This window comes from Geospiza fortis, unplaced genomic scaffold (genome assembly GCF_000277835.1).
Source record: "Geospiza fortis unplaced genomic scaffold, GeoFor_1.0 scaffold45, whole genome shotgun sequence".
NCBI classification, from domain to species: domain Eukaryota; kingdom Metazoa; phylum Chordata; class Aves; order Passeriformes; family Thraupidae; genus Geospiza; species Geospiza fortis.
Genome location: NW_005054327.1, coordinates 5,855,135 through 5,879,853, shown reverse-complemented (window position 1 = coordinate 5,879,853; position 24,719 = coordinate 5,855,135). Strand labels below are relative to the sequence as shown.

The 24,719-nt window shown below is 35.0% G+C and overlaps 1 protein-coding gene across 4 annotated transcripts in view; it reads right to left on the bottom strand.

Annotated features, from left to right (window-relative positions):
- The window catches only part of DACH1 (dachshund family transcription factor 1), a 261,421-nt gene that overhangs the window by 21,930 nt on the left and 214,772 nt on the right, over positions 1-24,719 (bottom strand). For 3 of the 4 annotated variants that reach the window (XM_031057067.1, XM_031057068.1, XM_031057069.1), the window contains 3 exons: positions 18,843-18,990; positions 14,469-14,612; positions 13,932-14,000 (listed from right to left, as the gene is read on the bottom strand). In XM_031057067.1, coding sequence (XP_030912927.1) covers positions 13,932-14,000; positions 14,469-14,612; positions 18,843-18,990 — 361 coding nt within the window. Of the gene's footprint in view, positions 1-9,946; positions 10,014-13,931; positions 14,001-14,468; positions 14,613-18,842; positions 18,991-24,719 lie in introns of all 4 variants that reach the window. The other variant, XM_031057070.1, reaches the window with a different exon arrangement.

Genomic DNA, 24,719 nt, shown 5'->3' with positions numbered 1-24,719 from the left:
TCTTAAAAGAAATGCATTAAAATACTTTTTCACATAAAATACCGCTGCTGCCATAACACACTTGTGGACAGATTTGCATTTGATGGCTCAGATTCAATTAAATGTTACATCTTCTTTGTGGTTTTGACTGAAACACTAAAAGGATGGTGTAGTAATGCACACAGGCTTTCAGCTTCTGAAACATAAAAAGCTCATACTGGTTTATTTTTACTTCTGTGAGTAAAAGTATTGTGGATATTGAGCCTGTGTGTACACAAGAAAGCTGAAGGAAAAAAGTTCAGTGCAACTTCAGGTTAGGAAGCTTTAATTAGATCCTACACTAATTAAATTATCCATTCTCCACTACTGTAGCTTCAAACCTTTGAAATGTCTTTATGCAAGGTGTTTTAACCAAACTGGTTATATTTATGTAGAAGTACCAGAATCTAGAATTTATGTCAGCTCTTTTTTGCTAAAGATGAATACACAGGGTCAACTTGGTATATGACTAGCACTCATATAAAACCAAGTAATAATCAAATAATGGTAGGCAGAATATGTTATTGTATTTTCAAAGCTTTGTCTAACAAAGAAAAGACTTGAAAACACTTAGACCAGGTGCACTTTGCCATTACCCTGATATTCACAGAGGTTAGCCATCAGTCTGAGCAAGTGCAGAGCAGACACAGATGATGTGCTCCATGTATTCTGCTAGCATGGAGTTTTGGGATATAAATCCTGCCACTGATATTCAAGTTGGTAAATTCCATCTAGCTTTCCATATGTCTGTACAATGAGAAAGCATGACAGAATATATAAAAGGGAGGGCAAAACATGAAGGGCAGAATAAAATTTTGAGCTCTTGCAAGATTTAGGTTCAGTCTCTGTTATACCACAGATTTCTGATATACCCATGATCAAACTCCTTAGCCCCTCTATATATAAAGATAATTGCTTTGTTCTGCATCACAGGAGTATTTCCTGATGTGAAGACTAAATCCATTAAAGACTGCAAAGTTGTTCAGATATTACAATGAAAAAATTTCTAGTAGATTTCCAGTTACTCCTGGCATAGCCCAAAACAATTTATCTGAGACAGCCACAAGGCTGCAAATTGGAATCAGTAGCACAAATAAAAAGTAAGTATCTATTTACTAAAACTTAACTTCATGCAGAAACATTATATTAGTTTAAGTTTCCTCTGAAAATAAGTAACCAAAATTTAACAAACTAATTTTGGACTAGCTAATTTTTTAAGACTTACAAAAATTAGTGTTTTCCTATGAATAATCTGCCCTTAAACAGTTTATCAGAACTATTATGCACAAACACCCTCTCCTTCTGCTTGATGCCTAATTTTGTTTTGCTTCAATATACTTATTTACACCAGCAGTTGAAAGGAATTACACACTTAATAAATACATTCTATTGAATGTCTGCTAAAGACCAACTTTGCTCCTTTACCTATTTTTAAAATATGATTACTCTTGCAAGCTTCATGGCCAAAATGAATTGCTTGTTTCAAATCAAAAAGAAAAAGTATGTAGCTATGAAAAGATTTTAATATTGAATGTACAGATAGAAGTCAAAGATGTTCCGAAGAACAGAGGAAGTATAAGAATATGCTAATACACATTAGCAAAGTTCAGGGCTGCCATATCCAAGACCAAGCATTTATCTGTTTGGCCAAAGAGCTGATTTTGAGTCACACATGGTAAATATTATCAGATCCTTTTGAAAGTCAGTCAGTTTGGGATGCTTTAGAAATAATTAAAAAAAACCCCACAACTTTTTCTCCCTATTTGACTTTTTCCTGTCTCAGTCAAATGCTATGTTAAATACAAGCTAGTCCACAAATAACAGGGGAGCAAGATCTAGAGAAATAATCTCATGAGTTTGTGTGTAAAAATGATAGGAGTGGCATAGGCCTTCCCTTTAAAATTAACACAGTGATAAATATATTTTTATTCAATATATACAATAAACTATGAATTTCCATTTAATATAACCCAAGTGTAGAATGCCGTATGTTCAAAGGCATTCTAAATGAGCAAAAGGGGTTTGGTTCAACATCTGCTATGATTTGAGTCAGACTTCTGCATCCTGTAAGGCTGCTTCCAGCTGCTGCTCCAGAAAGGCCTGGATCCTCTGGAAGCATGATGCAGATCTCACAGATGCACTGCAGCACCTCAAATAGCACAAGTCATCTACTTGTGGACAAGCAAATAACTTTTAAAATAGTGCGAGAATTAATGTTAAGATAAGAAAATCTTAAGTTCTCTCTGAGAACTTCTGAGAACATAATTTCAGAGTTTCAGACATGTAGGGATAAGATAGAAAATGGATTATGATCCACCTTGGTAGATTAGTTCACATGGCTTGCTTAGAATTTTTTTCTTCTTTGATGCAGAGGGTGGCTGATAGTCAAAAAAGGCCACTGAATAGGATGGTGACCATTTGTATTTAATGGTTTAAGTTTCAATTCACTTGAAATTCAAGATTTGAAATATTATCTGGATTGGATGCTTCTTTTTACCTACACAAGCTGTAGCACCTTTCAGGAAGGACATATGGATTTCCCTGTCTAATAGATTTCCTCCTATGTGTGCTAAATGGATAAAGTAACTTCCTGGGTACTAGTCTACATTACTAGCTCTCCAAAGCACAGCATTTTTGGAAGAACTGAAAAATATTACTGTTATTTTGGTGTCTCCCTCATTCTTCACAGAAGTCACAGGGGAAGTGCGTCTATTAGAAAAATCCCAAATCAATAAATATTCTGACATCTGTTGATGGTGAGGTCTTAAGGATTTAATAGAAGAATGCAACACTAATACCGAAAGATGAAATTCCTTTATATGGGTATAATACACAAACATTAGGAAATTTTAAATTTTTATAGAGCTTAAAAAACTAATGCCAAGAAACAATCCTCTTTATGACATATCTTAACATGACAATGTGATGTTACTTTCCAGCACTTGTCTATGATGTAGTAAATGTGGTGGAGGGAAAAAGAACATAAGAAGAAGAGACAGCTCTCTACACACTGTATAGGCAAATACTGATAAACAGCTTACAGCCAGCAGGTCTAGCTCCTCAACCAGCCTCAGAACATTCAGCATTATAGTTCAGCTGTGAATGAACTAGAAATCCACTTTATTTATACCTGTTTCATGGTAGGCTAAAGAAATACTGTTTGACTGAAACAATGTTGTTTTAATCAATTTTTCATCCTGGTTTATAAAAAATCAAGCCTTTTAGTTCTTTCTCTAAAAGGGAAAATGTTATTTATTTTTTAGCTGATGAGACTATACTAGAAATATATATTCTACCCACCTGATCAGGTTTCATTCACCTTCTGAGGGAGAAGATGAAGGGAACAGAGTACTTCTAGGAAACAAAAACACCTAGGATGGTGCCTTGCAGTGCCCATCCTTCCCAGGTAGCAAGACAACTGGGGTGACCCCAGAAGTCTATTAGGTAAGAATTCATCTATCCTATCCTTCCCTCTTTGAATAAGATGAACATGTAGGATAAATGAAAATGGAAGTCAAAACAATTCTATATAAAGCCTCCGGAGCACAGTGTGGGGTCTTTTTAATATTCATATTGTCCTGAATTTCCCACTTGACTCTGTTCATGCTTAGTCATTAATTTTACATACAGTTTCTTTAAAAGTGAACTAAAGCACCATGTTGGAAAAAGATCTGATTGATTAACCATTCATCTCAGTAGAAAAGTCAGGAACATATCTGATTTCCATCAGCTCCATATACATACAGCTATAAAATGAGATGCAAATTGTAATAGATAGCAATTTCAAATAAAATGTGAAAAATGTTATGTAAGAGTATATGTTGAATGAGAGAGTTGAATAAGAGCACTTTGCAACATATATATAACTGTATATTCACTCTGTGCCTTTCCTTTGCTTTTTGCGTAATAGGTAATAGGATTATGTACCTTGAAGTTTAAAGGTGTAGCTAACAATGACCTATGAACACTACGAAACAATTGTCTATTTATAGGTTACTGCCTGCAATCAATATCACCTTCTGTTTAAGTTAATCAATGTTGTCTTTAATTGATTAGCTTGGGTTGAAAACCTGCCAAAGTGCTGACTCCTGGGCAGGTGGATAGGGTACTTACTTATTGCTATTTGGTTTCCATGCATTGTAAGATAATTTCAGTATTTATCCATGGTCAATGAAATATGAAACAAAATAAATCTTTAACGTCTGTTTCCTCATCAAGTATTCCAGTATCAACAGTAAAAGACAGATGAACTAGCAAGAGATGTTTTAAATGTCTACTATAGAATCTAGGTTTAAAAGCTAAACTATATTGGATAGTCTGTCAAGCCAAAAAAATGAGTAAAACAAGTCTCTTTAAAACTTGTGAGCTGCTAAAGCTAGTAAGGCTTAGGGAAAATAAAATAAAATGTTTAAATTATTGTGCATAGAGAGAGCCAAGCTCTTTCTAACATGTATAAAAATTAAGAGAACCTATTTTCAGAGATGTATCTTCTGCAACAGTAATGAAATTCAAGGTGGTGATTAATGTTGTTATTTATTATTATGTATATAATTTCATTGAAGTGAATAGCACTGTTCACATGAATAATAAGTGCATGACCCTGACATTAATACAAGGTGTTACACAATGAAGTCAAAAAGCAGCTGAAGTTTAAGGCACTAATCAAAAGGAAAATGAAGCATTATGTGTTAATGCAAATAAGAACAGTGTTGAACCAGCAAATATTTTATGAAGACTGAACAAAAATAAAATAGAATCAGGTGGAGTATCCAAAGGGAGTTAGTAAGGCAGCTCCACTAAATGTCACTGAGGGTTAGACACCAATATTTTAATGGTGTCTCAACATTAAGACCATCACTAGGTCTGAAAATAAATTTTCTTTTGAGCATAAGAAAGATAAAAGAGAAGAGCAATGCAGAAAACACACTATCCTTTAGCTTCTATAATTGAACAGTGCATGTGCATACGTTTTCACCAATGCATCAATTTGTTTGAGAAACTCTGGCATGCAGAGAAGAATCAATAACAAAACAGGAGATATCACTCCCTAGTGGGTCACTACAATGGCTTTGCTCCATTCTGTTGTCTTTTCAACATTTCTGCTGTCTCACATTACTACTCTTACCTAGAGAGGTGCTAGAATAACCCAAAGGACAGCAGTCACATTACAGAGACAGCCTTGTCTTATGCCTGCAGTTAACCAAAACTGTAGAGACTGAAACCAGTTGTCTTACTGATCTTTAGAAATCTTAAAAATGGAAAATTTAATGAAGAAACCTGAAAATCAGACAGGTAAAAAAGAAAAATGCAAAATCTATCCATCAGATTGCTGAAAGTCACATTTTCACAAGACATGTTATTTCACATTGGCAGACCTTCAAAGTGCTTCTTGACTCTTAAGCTGAATAAAAGAATTTTTATTGTCAAATTAAATGCAAATGATTAGGGTTTTTGCTTGGTGTTTTTTTTATTTATTTCCTTTTTGTTTTGGTTTATTTTTGTTTTTGCTTTTCTAATTCCGCCTAATGGAATAACAGGCTAAGTGGCCTAAAAATCACAGAAATGTTCATCTCCAAACAAGTCAGTCCACTGTTTTGTCATTGCTGCTTCACAGAACCTTTCTATATTTCTATGGGTCTAGAATAGTCAGCTGTTTGTTTCCATAAACAGCCTAGCTAAGTAGCAGATGTTTCCTTGGGCAGTTATTCAACATATCTAGAAAAAAAAATCCCTTTGCCTTCCAGGCTTCTGACAGCTTTGTTTCCAGCTCCTGACTTCTTTTCCCTGCTGAAATGTTCAACCTTTATAGCAGGCCTGTACAACAGGTGGGCTGTGGGTCTCTTGCAGTTTGAAAAACCATTTGTTTGGCCCTTCAGCTGCTGAGAAGCATCATGTACTGTTTGATTTGCCCAGCTGCCAAGAGGCAGCAACAAGATGTCCAGCAGAAAATGCATATCTCCTGGCTTGTCACTGATCCCTCAGAATGCATGCGCCTCCTAGTCAGCCAGCAGCCACATGGCTCCAGATCATAGACACACATTGCCTTGCAGGTTAAGCAAGTGACATATTAAGAAATATTTGGGATATTCAGAAGCAGTACTTGGCAGGGGAGGAGGTGAAAGAGAGGTGGAAGGAAAATGAGAAAGCAACAATAGAGGGGAAGCTGAAACAGGGTCGACAGAGAAGAGAGAATATCACATGCAAAAATGAAAATGTATTTTCATTCTGCAAATGACCTGATACATTCATTTGAGAATTCTGGCTGTACACTAAACCCAAGCACCTTTCTTCTAGACATCCCATACAATAATAAATGAGTAACAACAAATCCATAGCACTCCTAAGTGGTGATAAAACCAGCATAACTAATGAGCAAGTGTCAATTGAATAAAAATGCAGAATTTACAAGTTGATACATATAGAGAAACATTTAGCAGTTCCAAGAGTTTTAATAAGGAAAGAAAGGCAAGAAAAATCTTGGTAAAATGTATAAAGAATCAGGTGCTTTACTTAGGTTCAATCAATTAATACTTTAGAGAACATATGGCCATTGTTTTACATGGCATTATACAGATGGATGACCTCGTCCTTAGGCAGCTATGGATGCAAAATGGAATAATGCTTTTGATAAAGGGGGACGTGGAAAGGAACAGACAGAAATGCTGAGATAGGAGATAGAAGCTCTAAGGGAAAGATGCAATTCTTGAAAGGACTCTAAAGATAAAGAAATTGTACTTAGCACTGGTCATCACAGTCAATATCATGCAGAAAATAAATGAAGAAAAGACAAAACAGAAGACATCTTAGTTAAATGTGCTGCAAAGAATAATGATGTCTCTGGAAAGAAATACATGTTCTGTCATTTGAGGATATTGAAAACTATTTATAAAATATCATTAGTTAATTTGAGAGTAGCCATGCACTGGAAAATGTATCCTCTCTACAATCTGCAGCCAACAGTAATCTTCTCTAAGTCTAAAAACATGAACTCATAAAAATATTCAAGATTTAAAGAAATTAGGACAAGTCTGATGTGATTGAAATTGGAAATAAGGACAGAAAATGTGACTGGGGGAGTGACTGAGACTGGCTAAATACATACATAGAAACACAGAAACCAGGGCACTGGAAGACACTGAGAAATAAAGTACTAAAAATGACTGGCTGACAATAACTGTGACTGAAGTTGGAGGACTGAATTATTTACCTTAATAGACAAGAACAGAACCCAGTGGTTGAAAGTACAAAGAAAGAGGGGAGACAGAACACAGGGCAAGAAAGTCAAGCAAAGTCATATTTTCAGAGGTTTCTTAGAAGGAAAAGTTGTGCTGAGTGACTAGACATGTGGCATATAGACAGAATGTTACAAGTCAGTATCAAGACATCTGGATCTTGATTAGCAAGAATATTAGGCAGAAGAAGTCAAAACTTTTGGGGCTGGAATTATGACTGGATATGAAAAGGAACTTGTCTTGAAGGTGTGAGGAAAAAAGGATCAAGAAAGAAATTAGAAAATTTGGTAGTTGTTATTAACGTTGATAGAAAACCCAGAGATGAAGGAGAGCCAAGAAAAAGAAAGCTTGATGGAGACACTGTTAGAGGTGATACAGGTTGCAAGAAAAATGAAAGGAAGATTCTGTGCCCAAGAGCACAAAATATATCCCAAAATCGTCTTCATCTCAGCAAGTATTTGTAAAACTGCCATAGCAAAATGGTCATTCCTTAGACCACACTGCTCGTATTATGGTATTACAGTTTATCAGTTGCTTGGTTATCTTTATCATTGTGAATTTTAAAATTCAATTCCTTATGGTTTCAGATGTTGTCTCACAGTGAAACTTCTGACTTTGTAGTTTACTTGTTAAGAAGATAGGAGATGGTTACCTAGGGCATTAGTGAAGCAAAGCCCTCAGCTGTTAGCAAATGCCAAAATTAAGATTTAATATATGGAAGAAATTTATATAATAATTTACAACTATTCTCTAATGCATGATGTCTAATTATGGAAATATTATACATAAGTATTATATAAAGCGTTACAAGACACACTGACCACTGAAGATGAAGAAAATATTGGATAGATATCCCTTTATTCACCTATATTTTTGTCCCCTGCACTGAATGAGACAAGGTACTGTGAAAAATAGGGTATCTAATCACATAATTAAAGATTGTATCATGACACATACACAGACAGTTGAACAAAGGTGCGGAAGACAACCTTAATTCTACCATTTCCTAATTTTGGAATGCTTGACTTCACAGTCTTGATAATGGCCTTTTCCAATAAAGTTTTTGATCTCATAAAAAATATCATCACATATTTCCACACGCTTTTGTCCAAGATTTATATATCAGAAATAGAACTGTGTGCAGAAGCTTCACAGAACCAACAAAAGTTTCTTTTCATTGTGGAAGACCTTCAGATACCTATCTTTCAAACACAAATATAACAAGCAAGAATCAAGGACTATCAGTTGCTGAGATTATTATGAGGATTTTTCTTGTTGAAAAATAGATTAAGTAAGTTTCAAACCAATGCAGAAACAATTTATGTTATGTTTCAGGGCAAAAGACTAAAGCTGTATATAAGTAATTTTTACGAATGTGGAGGGCAACTGCAGGGCAGCTTTCCCCTAATATTTGGGCAGCAAAATGCACACTTGCAATGGGGAAATTTAAATCAGAATTTCTTTCTTGTTCAGTAGCCTGCAAAGGAACCTCAAAGATGACCAGTGTGCTGAGTTGCTGTTATTTTCTTTCTCTATTCCTGGATCTGTTCAACATCTCTATTTCCTGCCTTGTCCTTTCTAGGAGGGAAAAAAGACAGATGGCCCTGGAAGGTTTTGTGAGCATGGTAGCTGAGTGGGTCTTTTTCTTACACCAGGAAGGTACAAACTGGAACCACTTAGCATTACACTTAACTGAAGTGTTAATATGAGCCTGGAGAAGAGGTGGAGAACTAAAGAAAGGGAAGATGTCAGTGGGAAAGGGCTTAGAAAGGGTAAGTTCATTTTGCTAAGGTACAGAGAGAGTAGATAACAGATACATTTGAAGAAAGGCTGATAATGTGCTAGAAGAAAAAAATAATACTTGCAGCAGAGTAAGGAACTGAGGTGCGAAAATCTGACCAATGGACAAGGAGGATAAATTTTCTGCTAGAGGAGAATGCACAGCTGAGGAAAAAAATGACTGAGAGTGAGCAGGATGGAAGAACTTTGAAAACACAGAAAATGCAAAGGGCCTCTTGCAAAAAAAACAAACATTTGAGGTAAAAAAAATAGATAGAACTGAGAATTCAGGGAACTGAGCAGAGTAAGAAGACTTAGGAGAAAATGATAGAGCTGATTTCAGGAGCAGCTGGAATGACAGCATGCAGAAGTTGGAAATTATTTGGAAGAAAGCAGAAAAGGTACAAGCTGAGGCAATTGCTAGTAAATTTGAAATAAATGGAAAAGACAAAAAATAGCAGCATGAAAGAGGGAAAATTTGATTAATCTTCCTCTTCTTACCAACGACAGCTTTGGGACAACAGCACAAAACCATTTGTGAGCAATTTGGCAAAAGGAACACATTACAGGAACATGACAAGAAAAGAACAGTCAGTGGTGAAGATGGTGTAGAACTAGAATACTTTTAGAGGCTTTTTAGATAATGTGTGCGATTGGTGTTTAAATAGAATGAAAATGAAGATACAGGACTTGGGAGGGAAACTACTGGGAGATAAAATTGTGATTGTGGGATATATAGAGGAAAAGAAAACATAATAATGTAGGCAGGCAAATACATGGTAAGTAACCAGATGGAGAAGAAAATTCAATGGAAATAAGAAAGTAAAAGCGGCAGTAAATGTCATTGTTCTAGTGCTTAGTAAGAGGTCTGTTAACAAAACAGTATATAAAAGTCAAACATTATCTTTGTATGGTACCTTTTTGTGTGGGATGAGGGGGTCTTGGGAAACCGGATTGGGAGCTAGGCATAGGCATCTAGTGAACCTACAATATGTATGGAGAAGAGGATAATCTGCTTTATTATTATTTAAAACAGAAGCAAAGAAAACATTTAAAACCAGTGTCTTCACCAGTTCCTAATAGCTTATTATCTCTTTCTATTGCTCAAAAAATACATAAGTACATCTGAGACCCAAATTTGAATTATTTATTATGACTATTTGTTAACATTTTATGGATATTGCAGCAAACTGTTATCTACTCAGTATTTAAAAAACTCAAACAACACCCTAAAATACCCTGCATTGCTTCTTTTTATAGTCTTGTATTCAAATTCCTTTTTATTATTGCTCCCATTTTACAAAAGACTTTACATGCACTAAAAGTGAATCTAAATGAGTGCTACATGACGAAAAAATAGAACAGAACATACCCCCTTATTGACAAATGCAATTATCCTCTATGCTTAAATTAGTTCTATTCCTTACTCTTCAAAGTGATACTTAAAAATAGCAACATTAGATATAACTTCAAGTTGACAAGTATCAATTTATTTATAATAAATAGTAAACAAAATCTTTAGTTTTAATTATGATTTTCTTGCATAATTTTTTCTTAAATGCTGAAATTACACTTTGTATTTCAATTATATCACTTCCCTACAGAGCACTGAAGCTTTCCTACCTTTGTTTGCTTAGTTATAAAACTACATAGCATGCTCAACGCAGTAAATTGAAAAATGATTGTGGATAAAAAGACTATTACCTCAGGCATGCTTAGATACTGAGACACTGATATATTTTTGAGAGGAATAAGAAAGTATTTCCCTAGTAAGAATTTTTTCCCCAGAACCTGAAAGATGCAAGAGATGGTATTATATGTTTTAATTATGGAATATACTGTATAATAGAATATAATAGATATTTGTATACAATATTTCTTCTATGGTGTATAGCAAAGTATACAAAATATCATTTATCAATAAAATGACACAATTGAAATTTTGTATAATTGTGACAATATGGTCTTTGTTCCAAGAAAGTACTGGAAAATGTTTCAACCACTGGAAAGCTTTTGTAGAGTTTTGCAGATAAAGGGCCCCATCTGTACTGAGCATGCTTTATTCCAGTGCTTCAGGAATGAAGTGGTTCTTTCCCTGCAATTCTTTCTCCTCACTCCTGCCTACAATTGTCATGCTAAATACTGGAACTGGAACAGAATGCTCTCACTGCTTCCCTCCCTGATATCCAGGCAGGTACACATAAAGAAAAGAAACAGAAATGTACTGAAACCAGTAGGGAATGTGAGCCTGACTAGGGAGACAGGGGAAGCAGACACTACAGATGGAGATGGGTTTGCAACAGAGAAGGCTGATAACAGGGAGTGTCAATGCAGCTCTTGAAATGACTGGGTAAGGGGAGGAGGCAACAGGAAGGGTCAGACAGAGCCAGGGGGTCATGGTGAGAGAAAGAGCTTGGGATTAAGGGAATGATCAGGGTGGCATGAAGCTAAGTTCAGAAGAGAATGATGGAAGAATGTGAAGTTGGGGGAAAAAGAAGAGCAATGTAACGTAGAGCAAGGAAAAGTGTTACATTAGCAATTGGCAAATGGTGGGATTGGAGGGAGGAGGAAGAAAGAGGCAGGAACTGGGACAGATACAGAGGGATACATAGCAAGGAGGAAACAGAGAAGAGTTTATGGTGAAAGGAAATCCTCCTTCCAATACTGGAAATGAACACAGAGGCCTGACATTTGTCATGACTTGCCTGCTATTAACTGTTTCTTAAACTATTTCTGAAGCCTGTCACCCTATAATGACTGATTTACATTGACAATATGTTCCTACAGTTACATTTGTGTTGTAGGGTTACATATTGCACTAGATCTGAAAGTTCTGAACTGCTGTATGATGATTGAGCTGAATACATTAAACTGAAATACATGAAAACTGTATTTCTTGCTGCTTCTTTCCTTTTTCTGAAAAACGCTCTGCTTTAGTTATATGTTGAGAGTACAAAGTAGATACAGGAAATGTCAGAATTAAGGTTGCCTTTGCAATATGATTCACTATCACAATCAGAAAATATCATAGTCCAGTCTTGAACTTAATAATCATCTGTGGATTTTAGTTTTGTTTTTAACGTGTATCACCTGGGACAGATGAATCAAGGAAAAGTCATTACTGAAGATGTATCCTGTAAATCCTTGATTTCACTTATTGCAAAAATGGAAATATATGAAATGAGCAGAGGATAGCTGGGAAAGAATGCATAGTCATTGTTCAAAAGCTGAAGTGCTATTCCTATATAGTTTGGGGAAAATCTTTTAGAATACATGCTCTCAAATTTGTGTTGCTCATATTATAAATATTCAACTTTATATTTCAGCCTATGAGCAAGACCAAATTCAACAGGAACAGTGATTTGATTACACCTGCATGCTTCTGCCAAAAATGAAAATTATTCTGAAAAATTAGGTCCTTCATACTTGACAGTTAAGCAATATGTCATCTTAATCTGTATTTGACTCTGTTTCCCAGCTATCAAATTGGAATACTCCAAATTTCACTGCCTTGCAAGAATGTTCTGAAGATGGAGCAATTAATATTTGCAATGTGTAGAAGTACTGCAGCGATGAGTGCAGCAGCATGGCCTCCCAAGAAATTAGAAGTCTGTTTTAGCATCAAAAGAAGTAACAAAATGTCTGGATTATAACAACATGAAATAATGGCTGAATTCTTACTAAATTAATTATATCAAATGGTGCTTTGAATAATGTGCATGTTTTACGGGAAAGAAGGCAGGATTCTGGGGTAACAGACCTCATAAAATGTATTCACTTCCCAGGCAACATTTAATCTGGCATATTCCAACTTCTGTGTTATTGACTCTGCAGACATAACTTGCTTTAAATGTCTTTGTTTATATTTGAGTGTTTGTCTTTCATAAGAACTTCTTGCATCTTTGGTATTTGTTTATATGTTCAATCCATTAAAAGCTTCTTGACTTTTTTATTTTGTTGTTACAGCCTCCTCCTCGTGGCACACCAGTAACAACTCCTTGGAAGTTAGGAAATGTGATTAAATAACACACAGAAGATGTCAAATGATACTGTTAGGATGATTGACTTCAAAATGCAAAATAAAGGCAATTGAGTGTGATTACTGGAGCTAATCCTTTTAGGCTTGCCTCTGAAAAATGCACCTTCATTTACCATTGAAAACAATTGCTATTTTTATTGCTTAGTATTCATGTAGGTAGATTTAGCCTGTTGATAAGAACAGATATTATAACATAAATACTATTTTCAAAATTTGCTCTTTGCTAATATCTTGATGTTTGCAATGTATATATACATTTAGATTCACAGGGGAAGTAATATGGCTCTCTTTAGTATTTCATGTATAATTTACTCAGCAGATTTGTTTTATTAAAATGTAAATAATGGGATGTGGTAAATGAAAATTCCAAGATGGGAATAAACAGCTTATTTATTGTTAATGCTCAGAGTAGCTTATTGAAACACACCTTTCAGTAACTGCCACTGACTATTAGCTATGAAATTCTCATCATGCCTTGAATGTTACCCATTAGGTTTAGCCATTTGTACAGTTAAAAGGCTCAAGATGTTTCAAACATACCTTTAAAAACATTATTAGCTCAAATCAAACTACACATATTCACAAAAACTGCATTCAGCATGTCTGAGATTAAAACCAATACTGCTTCAAATTAATTATTCTTCTTTAATTGCTCCGTATAAACAAAAATGACCTATTAATTTAAAGAAAATCTATCAGCACAGAATGCATTCTCTCCTATAAACAAGCAAGATGAACTTGACCTTGTTTGAACTTGTTTTGATGTGGCCCAGATGGTGGGCTACATGCTTGAATAGCAGTCTAAAGCTGAGGAAAAACTCATATAGCAAGATCTAGATTTATAGCCTTTTGCAAATTCCTACCTTGTATTGTCCTTTCAGCATCTGTTCTGCCCCCGCTGCGGTCAGCTTCTATCTCTGGGGTCAGAGAGTCTAGAAAGATAGAAAGGTAAGACTGACACATATTTCATTTGATTCTTATAGCCCTTTTTACAACCTGTTACTCCAATGCTGAATTACAATACAATCAACCTTTGTCAGTTTTTTTAATCTTGAACAATGACTGGAGGCCAGGACAATTTTTTGTTAGACTGGGAAGATTAATGAGCAATAGATTTTTTCAAGCATAAAGGGGAGGAGAAAAAAAGGAAGAAAAAAATTGACTTCTCAAGCTAATAATATAAAATTGTCCTAGTTTGAACATTCTCTCCAGTGAGTTTATTTGCACATACTATATAAAGTAACAAAGCAATAAAGATAGAGGTATCATTTGAATGAAGGAAAGAAAAGAGATTTTCCTTTTTTTCCCTTTCCGTCGTGTTATAAATTTTTTATATAACAAGATTCTTTTGGCACTTAAATTGAAAGTTAGTGTCATGGGTGCAAAAATTGGCTTCTTACCATTTAGGACCCTGAGACTATCTGTTGAAGCTGCCTGTTTCAGTGTTTGCTCTGCTTGTTCTCGTCGTTTAGTCTCAAATTCAAGTGCTTCCTGCAATTTCCTCTTTGCCTTCTTTTCCTTCTTTAGCCTTTTCTGAATTATTGCTGTGAAAGGAAAATAACATCAGTGCACTTCAGTTTGGATGTGAAACTTGGCTGCATGATGACCTATTAAGGGTCCTGAGAAACAGTATAACTGAGATGTTCATATAAACCAATTAATTACACAATAACCAGTTAAATTACTTGAAATTTGTTGGAATCACCCTGGAATATTCTAAAATGCTACTGTTCTGTATGACAGTATTAAAAACTGTATGTGGTGTGAAGCAATGATTTTTTTTTTTTAATAAACAGCTGACAATCTGTGAATTTTCAAATCAGAAAACCTCAAAAACCGGCAATGGAATGTACTTTTTGAATCATCTGATGTAGATAAACCCCTGTCTCTGGAGGTGAGGGGGTTTTCAGAATTAATTTCACCATTTCTATTTCTCATAGCACAGTTAACAGACACACAGTGATGCAGTTCTTGCCTCCCTGCAGCTTCTCTTGCATAAGAGGGGGATCTATCTGCCTGGGTCCTGGGCAGCCTCCACCCTGCTCTGGTCCTCATTTCTTGGGGAAAGGCCCTGAGTCTTCTAACTCCCCTCCAAGCTCTGCTTCCTGCAAGCCATCTGACCTCCCCATAACTATTACTTTTCCACATTTCCATTGTATCTTTCCCTTCTCTCTTTCTTGCTTTCTGTTGCTGTCTGTCCCATCAGCCATCTAACCTTAAAGAACTCACAGCAAATCCTTTATAGTGCTGGATCCTCCAGTCAAGTAAATATTAATATGCTTTGTCAAATGTGAGAGAAAATGTTAGTAAAGAAATGAGTATTTTGAAATAAAATGCAGAAAGTCCTTATGTAGAAAAAATGTTCTCCTTCAATTTCTTCAGCTTCAACTCTAGGAAAAGGATGGCAAGTCCAGTATGGTCTTCATCACAATTTTCTTTTCTATGTTACCAGTGACTTATAACCACACAGGTAAGACTTGCAGGATCTCTAACTAAAGGATCATATTGCAAGTTATGCTCCTGATGGAAAAGAGTAAAGTCAACCAATTTTTCTACTCCATTAAACCAATGTGGACCTTTGAAGCAATCATGTACAGTTGTAAAGAATAGCATTTTCTCCTCCACCACACCTTAAATGTTCTTATATAGCACATTCAGGGTTTTCATGGATGTGCATGTAAAAAGCTTTTTTGTCCTAAGATCTTCCTGGATAATCCTTTCCAGGACTTTCTGTTATTTTGACACTAACTAAAAAATTATCACTAAAGTATTCTTTATATGCACCAGAAGAATTATCCTTACCAAACCCAGATACTAGGAACTGTTAGGTTTGCATGTCAAGATCTATCTAGCCCTGTTATCTCACTGCAAAGCAACCTCTAGTATATGCCTAGGAATGAAGGCTGGAAAACACAAAAAATATTTCCACCAGTTCATACTCCCCAGGGACAGTAGACTGTGATGGTGGTATCATTCACAAAATGCAAATAATGGAATTTTTAAAGGGAACTGTCACTGTTATTACTCTTTAATTCATATGCTAAGAAGAACCACCTTTTAGATGATCTTGTATATTTTGTGCTGCTATACAGAACTGTTCAGGCACAAAATTAACATAAGCACATATCCTGTAGTCAGAATAACTACATAATTTACATCCAAGACTTTGGAATTTTGGTTCTTTCTCATTTCGTACAACACCAACTACTTTACAGGCTAATTAGCTCATACTATCAAAGAACATCTAGCATCTATACAAAGGCTAAACTAAATACATTTTGAATCATTGCATGGTTTTAATGTTTTCATTATAAGTACTTTGAAAGTGATTGCAATAAATGAGAAGGAAACATATGTTGCTTTCTGAATTAAAATGTCATCATGGCTGACACATTGTAGATGTGACTACAGCAGTCAGAGCCAGAATTAGCAAACCCTTACTGTGTAGCTGCTCACAGAAGAGATATTATCCTACTTTCACCAGTTGATGAGACACATCCTACTGCCTTAGGAATCATTAACTGGAAAATTTAAAAAGAAGGAAGGAAACAGCACAGTAAACAAGCAGCTCTGCAGAACATACAGTAGCAGCTGTGAATCCAACAGTTCATAAAAAAAAGGCAAAAATACTCATCGATAGCCAATAAACAGAATTATATTTCACTTGTATTAAGATGATGAGCAAAAGATAGATAGATGTTGCCTAATGCTGAAGATGCCCTTCACATGAAGGGTTTGACCTGTATGTGACAGTGGCTTCTGTTTCTATCCTGAAGCTTTTAAGTGTTTTTCAGTATATTCATATGGTACCTCTTCACTTAGCAGGGAAGCTGGTACATTTCTCCCTTCTTGCTTATGCTTCCATTAAGACATGTAAAACTTTCTTTAGGACATGACACTTGCTATTTGAAAAACTAATAGTAGGTAAAGGCTCCTATGCATTTTTCTGCCTTAAATTGAAGAATGAATTTTCACAATAATTACAACCTGGCCTTATTTTTTCTCTCTTACTTCAATCTTTTTATTTGAAAGAATAATCTATACTTTTCTTTCTTTTATACAGACGTATCCACTAGCAGAGATAGTCATCCTCATTATATTTGGTTTGCTGTATACCACCATTAACTGTTCAAATCCATTCCTCTTTGCTCTGTTTTCCCAATGCAAGATTGTCATTAGAGGGATGCATATACAAAAGCAGGTAATGCATCATGCTGAAAATAACATTGCCAATTATTTCAGTAACCTGAACACAATAAAGGACTGTGACATGTTTTTTTCTGACATACAACTTTGAGTGAAATTCATTTTGCTTAATTTTATCTTTTCAAAACACATAAGTCTAGCACAGCCTTGTCAACCATGTGACCTCTGGAGTTAAAGGGAAGAGAAAGCAGTCTTCACAGTGCAATTGACCCCACCTAGCTATTTGAGAACAGGCTATAAAAGTTTCTTTTTTTATTGTACAGAAAGACAACTCCTATTCATTAAAATGAGAGGCTTAATTTGTAGATGGCAAAACTAAAGATCAGATGGGTTCCCACTCAAACCTTTCCTGTTTTGCATGTGATTGTACAACTCTAAAAAGGAACATATATTTGAGCAGTTGTGAGAAAGTTGTGAAGACTAACCAAATCACTTAATTCTTTTACCAATTTAATTTAGAAGTGTAAGTAATACAATTGTATTGAGCAGAATGGACCAGTTGTAGACAAAGGGATGACTCACTGCACAGGTGTGATAATTGTTAACAGCAAATGTCTTTCAAAATATGTTTTCATAAGTTAAAAAAGGGTAATTAATGATGTGATAGCCTCTCCTTTAATGGGTCAAGGCATGAAACAGGATTACATTGTGTACTTTCTGCAAGCACATTAGTTTAAGGCATAATGACATTGGCTGTGAATCCAATTGTTCTTGGGATTCTCTGTTTAGGTGGTTACCAGAAAATTAAACTGGACAAGAAGAGACTTCTAACTCTAGCCCTGCAAAATACACATCTGACTTGTCATGGTCTGAGTTAAACAGCAAGGGAGTTCCAGAGGTTAACTGTCTTGCAAAGTAATCAGGCACTATTAAAGGGTGAGACATACGGAGACAGAGAGATGAATGCATAAAAAAACACAGAAACATACTTGTAATACAAATAGTTACTGCAAATCACTCCAAACTGTCTCACCTTCACCATCAATGTAATTATTTTAAAATCTCTAACATATATGGGCTTTACAGTGGGCTAATGTTAATGATACAAATGCTACTAATGCTTCTGCTTCATCAAGAAAAACCTTCACTGTTACTTCTACAAACATGTATTTTACCTACCATGCATTATAAAGAGCTCATATATTATCATTATCTTTATATTTATTACATACAGTTTGCCTAAATATGCACTATAAGAATAGAACAGAGTTCCTAAAAACTTGTAGATTCCTAAATTTGATACAAATTGTATTAAGTAGCTATCCCTTTTCATAATGATCACGACCTACAAAGGTGTGTTACAGCACCGAGGGTATTTATAATTGCTTTTGTATTACTGATGTAACAATATTCAAGAAAAATGTTGAGAAAAGGGAGGGTCCTTGCTCCAAGTCTCATGAAGACCCTATACAAAATTAGGCAGGTTATAAACCATCCTTCATTGCAGTCAGCTGAGACCTAACATGATTTAAGGGAGGTAAAATTTTGATAAAACACAGGTGTTTGATAGAAAATTGTTTCCTAAGGAAATAAATAACAAGGTGTTTATGTCTGCTTAATCAAGGTACCTCTGTTCTTTTGCTCCACAGCCAACTGTTTTTCAAGTGTTTCCCTCAGTTCTCGTTCCCTGAAGAGTTCCATCTTCAGCTCTGTTTTCTCCAGTTGGACCTGTTTCTCTTGAGCTCTGGCATTGTCTATAGCAACCTTTAGTAGACCCTGTTCAGAGATAAAGTTGGATATTTGGAGAATGTTAGAACAGCTCACATAATAACTACTGTTATTTTTCCTTGACAGTGATGTGATATTTTTGAAATCAAAAAAACTTGTCACAGGATCAAAGTTACCTATTATAAACAGCAATTTTTAACCGGAATTAACTTTTTAACGGGTGGACAAAAATTTGTAAAAAGATGGGAGTCAGCTTTTCTTAGAAAATGCAAACTCACCTCTGACTGTGCATATAACTCAAGTGAAAAACATACAGGAATCGGTTTACTCCTCTTAAGAAAAATTTGCAATCTCACAGTCACATCATATACAGAATTCAATATCTAGTCCAACTCAAGCCAATGGAAATTAGCTAAAGGAGAACGGCTCTTTTAAAGTCTCGTCTTCTTGCTCCTCATCCTTGTTAATTGCTATTAATTTCAAATATTTACATATATCATTAAGGTTCCACGGACTATGGGTATACTGGGATAGTAAGGAAAGGACAGTCACAAAGCAGGAAGACAATTCTGTTTTAACAAGTCTGTCCTTGATTTGTAGGATTATTATCTCACAGCAGAAAAACAAAACACAATCATCTCTTGATTTCTTGACCTGAGATGGTGAATACAAACTCTACCTTTCTTTCTATTGTTAGTGTATCAGGAAATAAAAATTCAGATTATTTTAAGCTTCTTTTGAGAATTCCAACTTCAAAATTCCTTCTTCTTTTGCAAGGAAATCGGATAAGCCTGGCACAGCTAACAGCACATTATTAATAATATTAACTAGATAGTTAGGACACACTGAGACAGGGCATCAAAATGTAAGGAGAAATGTAATTGAAATAAATGAACATGCAAATATCCTTTTCCCTTTCCCAAAAGCCTGGCCATCAGGCTCTTGGGTCTACACCCAAATCTCTCCTACTGAAGCTATCATAATAAAGTAGATAATTAAGCGTGGATATTCATATATGAACCTCCATGGATATGAAACTAACTCTCCTACTTCCTAGGCAAGACTCCTGATAACTTAACCCTAGAGATAATTTGACCCAACAGAGATTTAATTACTGATATAAAGCAAAACAATGCCAACTAAAGAGACAGACTACTACTCCCCAGTGGTTTTGCTAGGGAAACATTCAGCTAACAGATATAAGGTTCACACTCAAAACCTGGTTTGAGCACTGCAAACATAAAACCTTGATTCCCCGCTCCCAAACAAGCTTCCTCACCCCTCAGCCACACTTCCTAAATTGGATTCTGAGTTGCATGTTTTTTCACTTTTTTTAAAATATCTCCCAAAGAAGAATGGAAAAAGAAGCAAGTATTACAATATTTGAGAAACAGAAAAAATATTTTTGCTAGTGTTTTGTGAGTCTCCACATTTATCCCACTAGTCTTCCCAGTGTCAATGATTGGTGTGAAATTTGTGTCCTTCAAATTCCTCTTTTAGTTCTGTTTTCAGAACCTGTTATTTTAGTTCTGTTTTCAGAACCTGTTATTACTCCTCATCCTTCTTTTTAAACCGTTGCCTCAAATCTTGTCATGTTCAGAGCTTAATGCTCTGCAGCTCTGTTACACTTCAATCTATTGAAGTCCACACAAGCTGGAAGACTCAGCATCTTCTGACTGCAAGGCCCAGATGGTCAGCGAAATGGTATACACTAAATAGAGCTGAACCATGTTTGGAAATATGGTAACAATGGTAACACAACAAATGTCCTCACAAATATGCTTAAAGTTTTAGCAGTTTTCTTTTGCTGTTGTAAAATAGCTAAATCACAAAGGTCTTTTGGGTTGAATGTTAAACTTGAGTCATTATTAGAGAAAAACAAAGAAATCTGCCTCTAAACCTCTAAGTACATATGTAAAACAAAGTACAATTTGAAATATTTGGAAGTGTTTACAATCTATTTTTTAGAAGTTAATATTAATTTGAATTCTGTTCCTTTTCCATGGCCATGTTCTCCTATGTTTGGTACATTTGAATTAGTAAGAAACTGAAGGAGGAGTTGTTTATCAATACCTGCTGCTGGCTTATGCTTAAACTCCAGAGGATTTTAATATCCTCCTATTCTTCTCTCACTGGAACATGAGGTTCATCCAAATCATAAATAAACCAGATCAAGAGAAATTACATGAAAAGTATTTGCTGATGAAAAGTGTATTGTCTAGTAAGTTTAAAGCTGCAAACACTGTCTTCCCAAATTCTTAAAATTCATCTTGTTTAACAATAAAATCAAGCCACTAAAGGAACTGCCATCTTTACTCAAATCAACTACATTCATGTACATGTTTCTTCTTCATCAGGAACAAACAATTAGTAACAAATGAAAGAGATCATTACATCAAGTGCCCTTTTAGATCACCCCAATTAAAACTTTAGTTTAGCTGTATTTTAATTCTAAGATACCAAATTCTAATTTTCTGCTCTGATTGCTCTTGTTGACTTATCTTTGAAAGATGTACTCTCAGTGCAAAGCCTAGAGATTATTTAGCAAGATGCCAATGTTGGCATCACTTAATGTGTTGATTGGTTGTATTATCAGTAGCAGTTTAAAATAAATTACTATTAAACTATTATTGTCCTTGGCTGAGAAAACACAGTATTTTGGTGTTCTTTAAATATGAAACAATCATTATGAATAAACATGGAGAATAACACTAGTGTAACACTGATGTGTGTAATTTTATATTAAGAATTGCTGCAAAGAATGAAGCTGCTAAAAGAATATTACATTTTCTATTGAGTTTCTGCACCACACTTCCTCCCCCAGCCTCTTCTTTTTTTTATACTTGCTAACATAGCTAATGGTAATACATTACCTATTGCTGCTGATTATGTCTGAAAAATATTAGCTTTTTGGAGCCAAGATTCACTAGGGACTACTTATAAGCTACACAAAATTAAGTTTCATTTTTAGAAGTTAAATCAGTGCACATCAGTAGGCATCCAATGTGAAAAAAAATCTGCACTAGAGCCAAACTGATGCATATAAAAAGTGTTGTTGCTGCCAATGACAGCACTAATGCAAAAATACTGAAAACATTCAATATCTCCCTTTATTCAGTGCAGAAGAGGCTGAGAAAAACTAAAAAAGTACATCTAAAAAATCATCAGTGCCCCCTGGAACAGGAATAGCAATTTCAGAGTTGCATGAAATTCTATTAATTCTCCCAGTGGATCAGCTGTAGAAGATTATACAAAATGCAGTATGTCCAGCTTGTATCTGCTATGGCTAATCCTCTAACCTGATATTAAATCAATATGCTGCCAATGACAATGGGAAATGCAGTGCAACATGGGATATTAACAAAAAGAAAATATTTCTCTTTAGGGAAGGTCAGATGTTATGGAGGCTGGATAATGATAATTGCAGTGAACATGCTCAGGTTCCAGATTTCTTTTTAATACAGTATGGCTCTATCTGGAGCCTGACTTTAAGCATGGCAGGCAATTCTTCTTGGTGTCTCTCTTAATTTTTATTTCAATGTAATGTCAAAAATTGATATTTTATTCCCTGGAGATTTATAGATCATTCTGATTTGTTTACTTTACTGTATTTATTTCAGCATTTTCACTGACAAATCCTTTAGATCTGTCCCAAACACAATGCTAAGTTGTTATATGTTTCTTCCCATTCTCTGATCAGAGAAGACCATCATATAAAGGCAGCCTCATGATCCTACAGAAACTAAACATACATCAAACCTCAACTCAGTCTTAAAACCAGTAATACTCATCACTATTTTTAAATTATGCAAATAATGTGTTGCCTACTTTGAAAAGGGTGGAGGGGAAGGTGTAAAAAAGCTCCTTCTCTTTCTAGCTGCATCTGTAAGTGTGTGTTCCACCTAACAGAATTTACTTGGCTACACATTTGTATGTGACATTAAAAAGACCTTGCTAATTAGTTTGACAGTCTGTCTAGAAGATCATATCCTGTTTCCAACAATTGCCCAGACTGAGCAAAAAGGGAAACTAGAAGATCAGGGCATGCACATTAGGAAGTTTTCCTATTCAAAACTCCTGGCTTCCAGAGGGTTGCAGTTCAGGGGCTTCTTTCTGCAGTATTAGCTGTTCATGGTGAAAACACTTTCAAATAACAGTGCTTCTCTTTTAGCAAGGAAAATATATATAATTTGAATGCTGTCATCATTAAAAGCATCTAGTGAAAGGCTCTAGAAAAAATATATACATACAATTCTAGTTAACTTCACATGTTAATTTTTGAATATCTATTTATAACTGACTAGTGACTAAGTACTGTGAACAAGACAACGCAGTTAAAATATCTCTAGAGACGACTCCTGAAAGACAACTTTTTGAATATCTCAGACTGCATACTTAATCACAGATAAAGGCATATTACACAAGTATAAATGATATTTTCCATTAACACTGTCTGTGAAAAATAAAACAATTCTCTTGAATTTTAGCAAAAGAGAGATAAAATAACATTAAGTAAAACTGTGATATTTTTTTAGTTTATCCACTGTTTGCGGTGTTTCTCCCTTAGTATTTAGTGATAGATAGTAACAGTGCAGGAGACTCACAGCAATAAAGCTAGTAGTCTTCTTTGTTTACAGAGGGGAATTTAGTTTGCAACCATGCACTGCTTTTATTAATATCAATGGGAAACTTGTAAATTATTTTAGGTGTATCTTTAAAAATATTTAGCAATAAAAATGTGTCAATACAATACAGTCTTGACAGAAAAATACAGCTGTCACGGTGCAACTATATCATCTCTTAGATATTAATGAAAATTCAGCTCAGGGACAGTAGAGATTCAGACTCTAAAAGCTTGAAAGAACATTACTATTACCCAAGAATATTGTAGCATCATAAAAGACCGTGGCTGTAACATACTTTGGCATAATCAGGCCATGCCTCAAAAAGGTAAACTTATGTGAGGGGTATGGAGACATCTTTAGCCTTCTCACTAGCACATACACAGCATTTTGCTGTGACTCACTTTTCCCCACCCTTCATCCTCCCTGAAACTGTGCTTAGACTTCCAGCATTTAATCCAGAAGAAATCTACAAATACATTTTGTGAAAAAACAGACATATCACTTAATTTAAATTCTCTGGGGAATTTATCTTCTCTTCCTTTTAGATGTACAGATATAAATCCAAATTAGAAAATATATTCCCAATCCTATTCCTTTTTTAATGTGTGTATTTGTTTAATTATATTTTTTTAGAGTATATTATTTCTATTTCAGCAGTCCCCAGCAAGAACAACACTGGTTATTTCAGGTATTGTATATTGTTATTATTTCCTCTGTAAATGTACAAATTAAACATTTTATTTTGCTTAAAGAAATATTTATGGAGAAGTAAAAATAACCCCATATATATGGTATATGGAAGGGCATACTGGTGACAGCAGAAGCAAATAGGCTAGTTTAATATTTGACTAAAATTATGAATTTGTGATCAGGGCTATCCATTTCACTTTAGTATGGATGGAAGAAAGAGACTCACTTTTGCTCAGAAGTCACTTCTAAAAAATTACTCAGACTACTAAAACAGAATTACAGTTAGGCAACAAGTTCAGCTGAGCTCATCAGCATCTGCAGGACTTCAAGCATTTTTATTTTCAAATAACAAAATGTTTAGAAATTTTGTTTGCATATCCAAAAAGCACTGTTCCAATGACAAGATTTAGGATCTTTTTTACCCTGTCAAAGGTCAAAATTAGAGCTCCTAGTGCCCATATG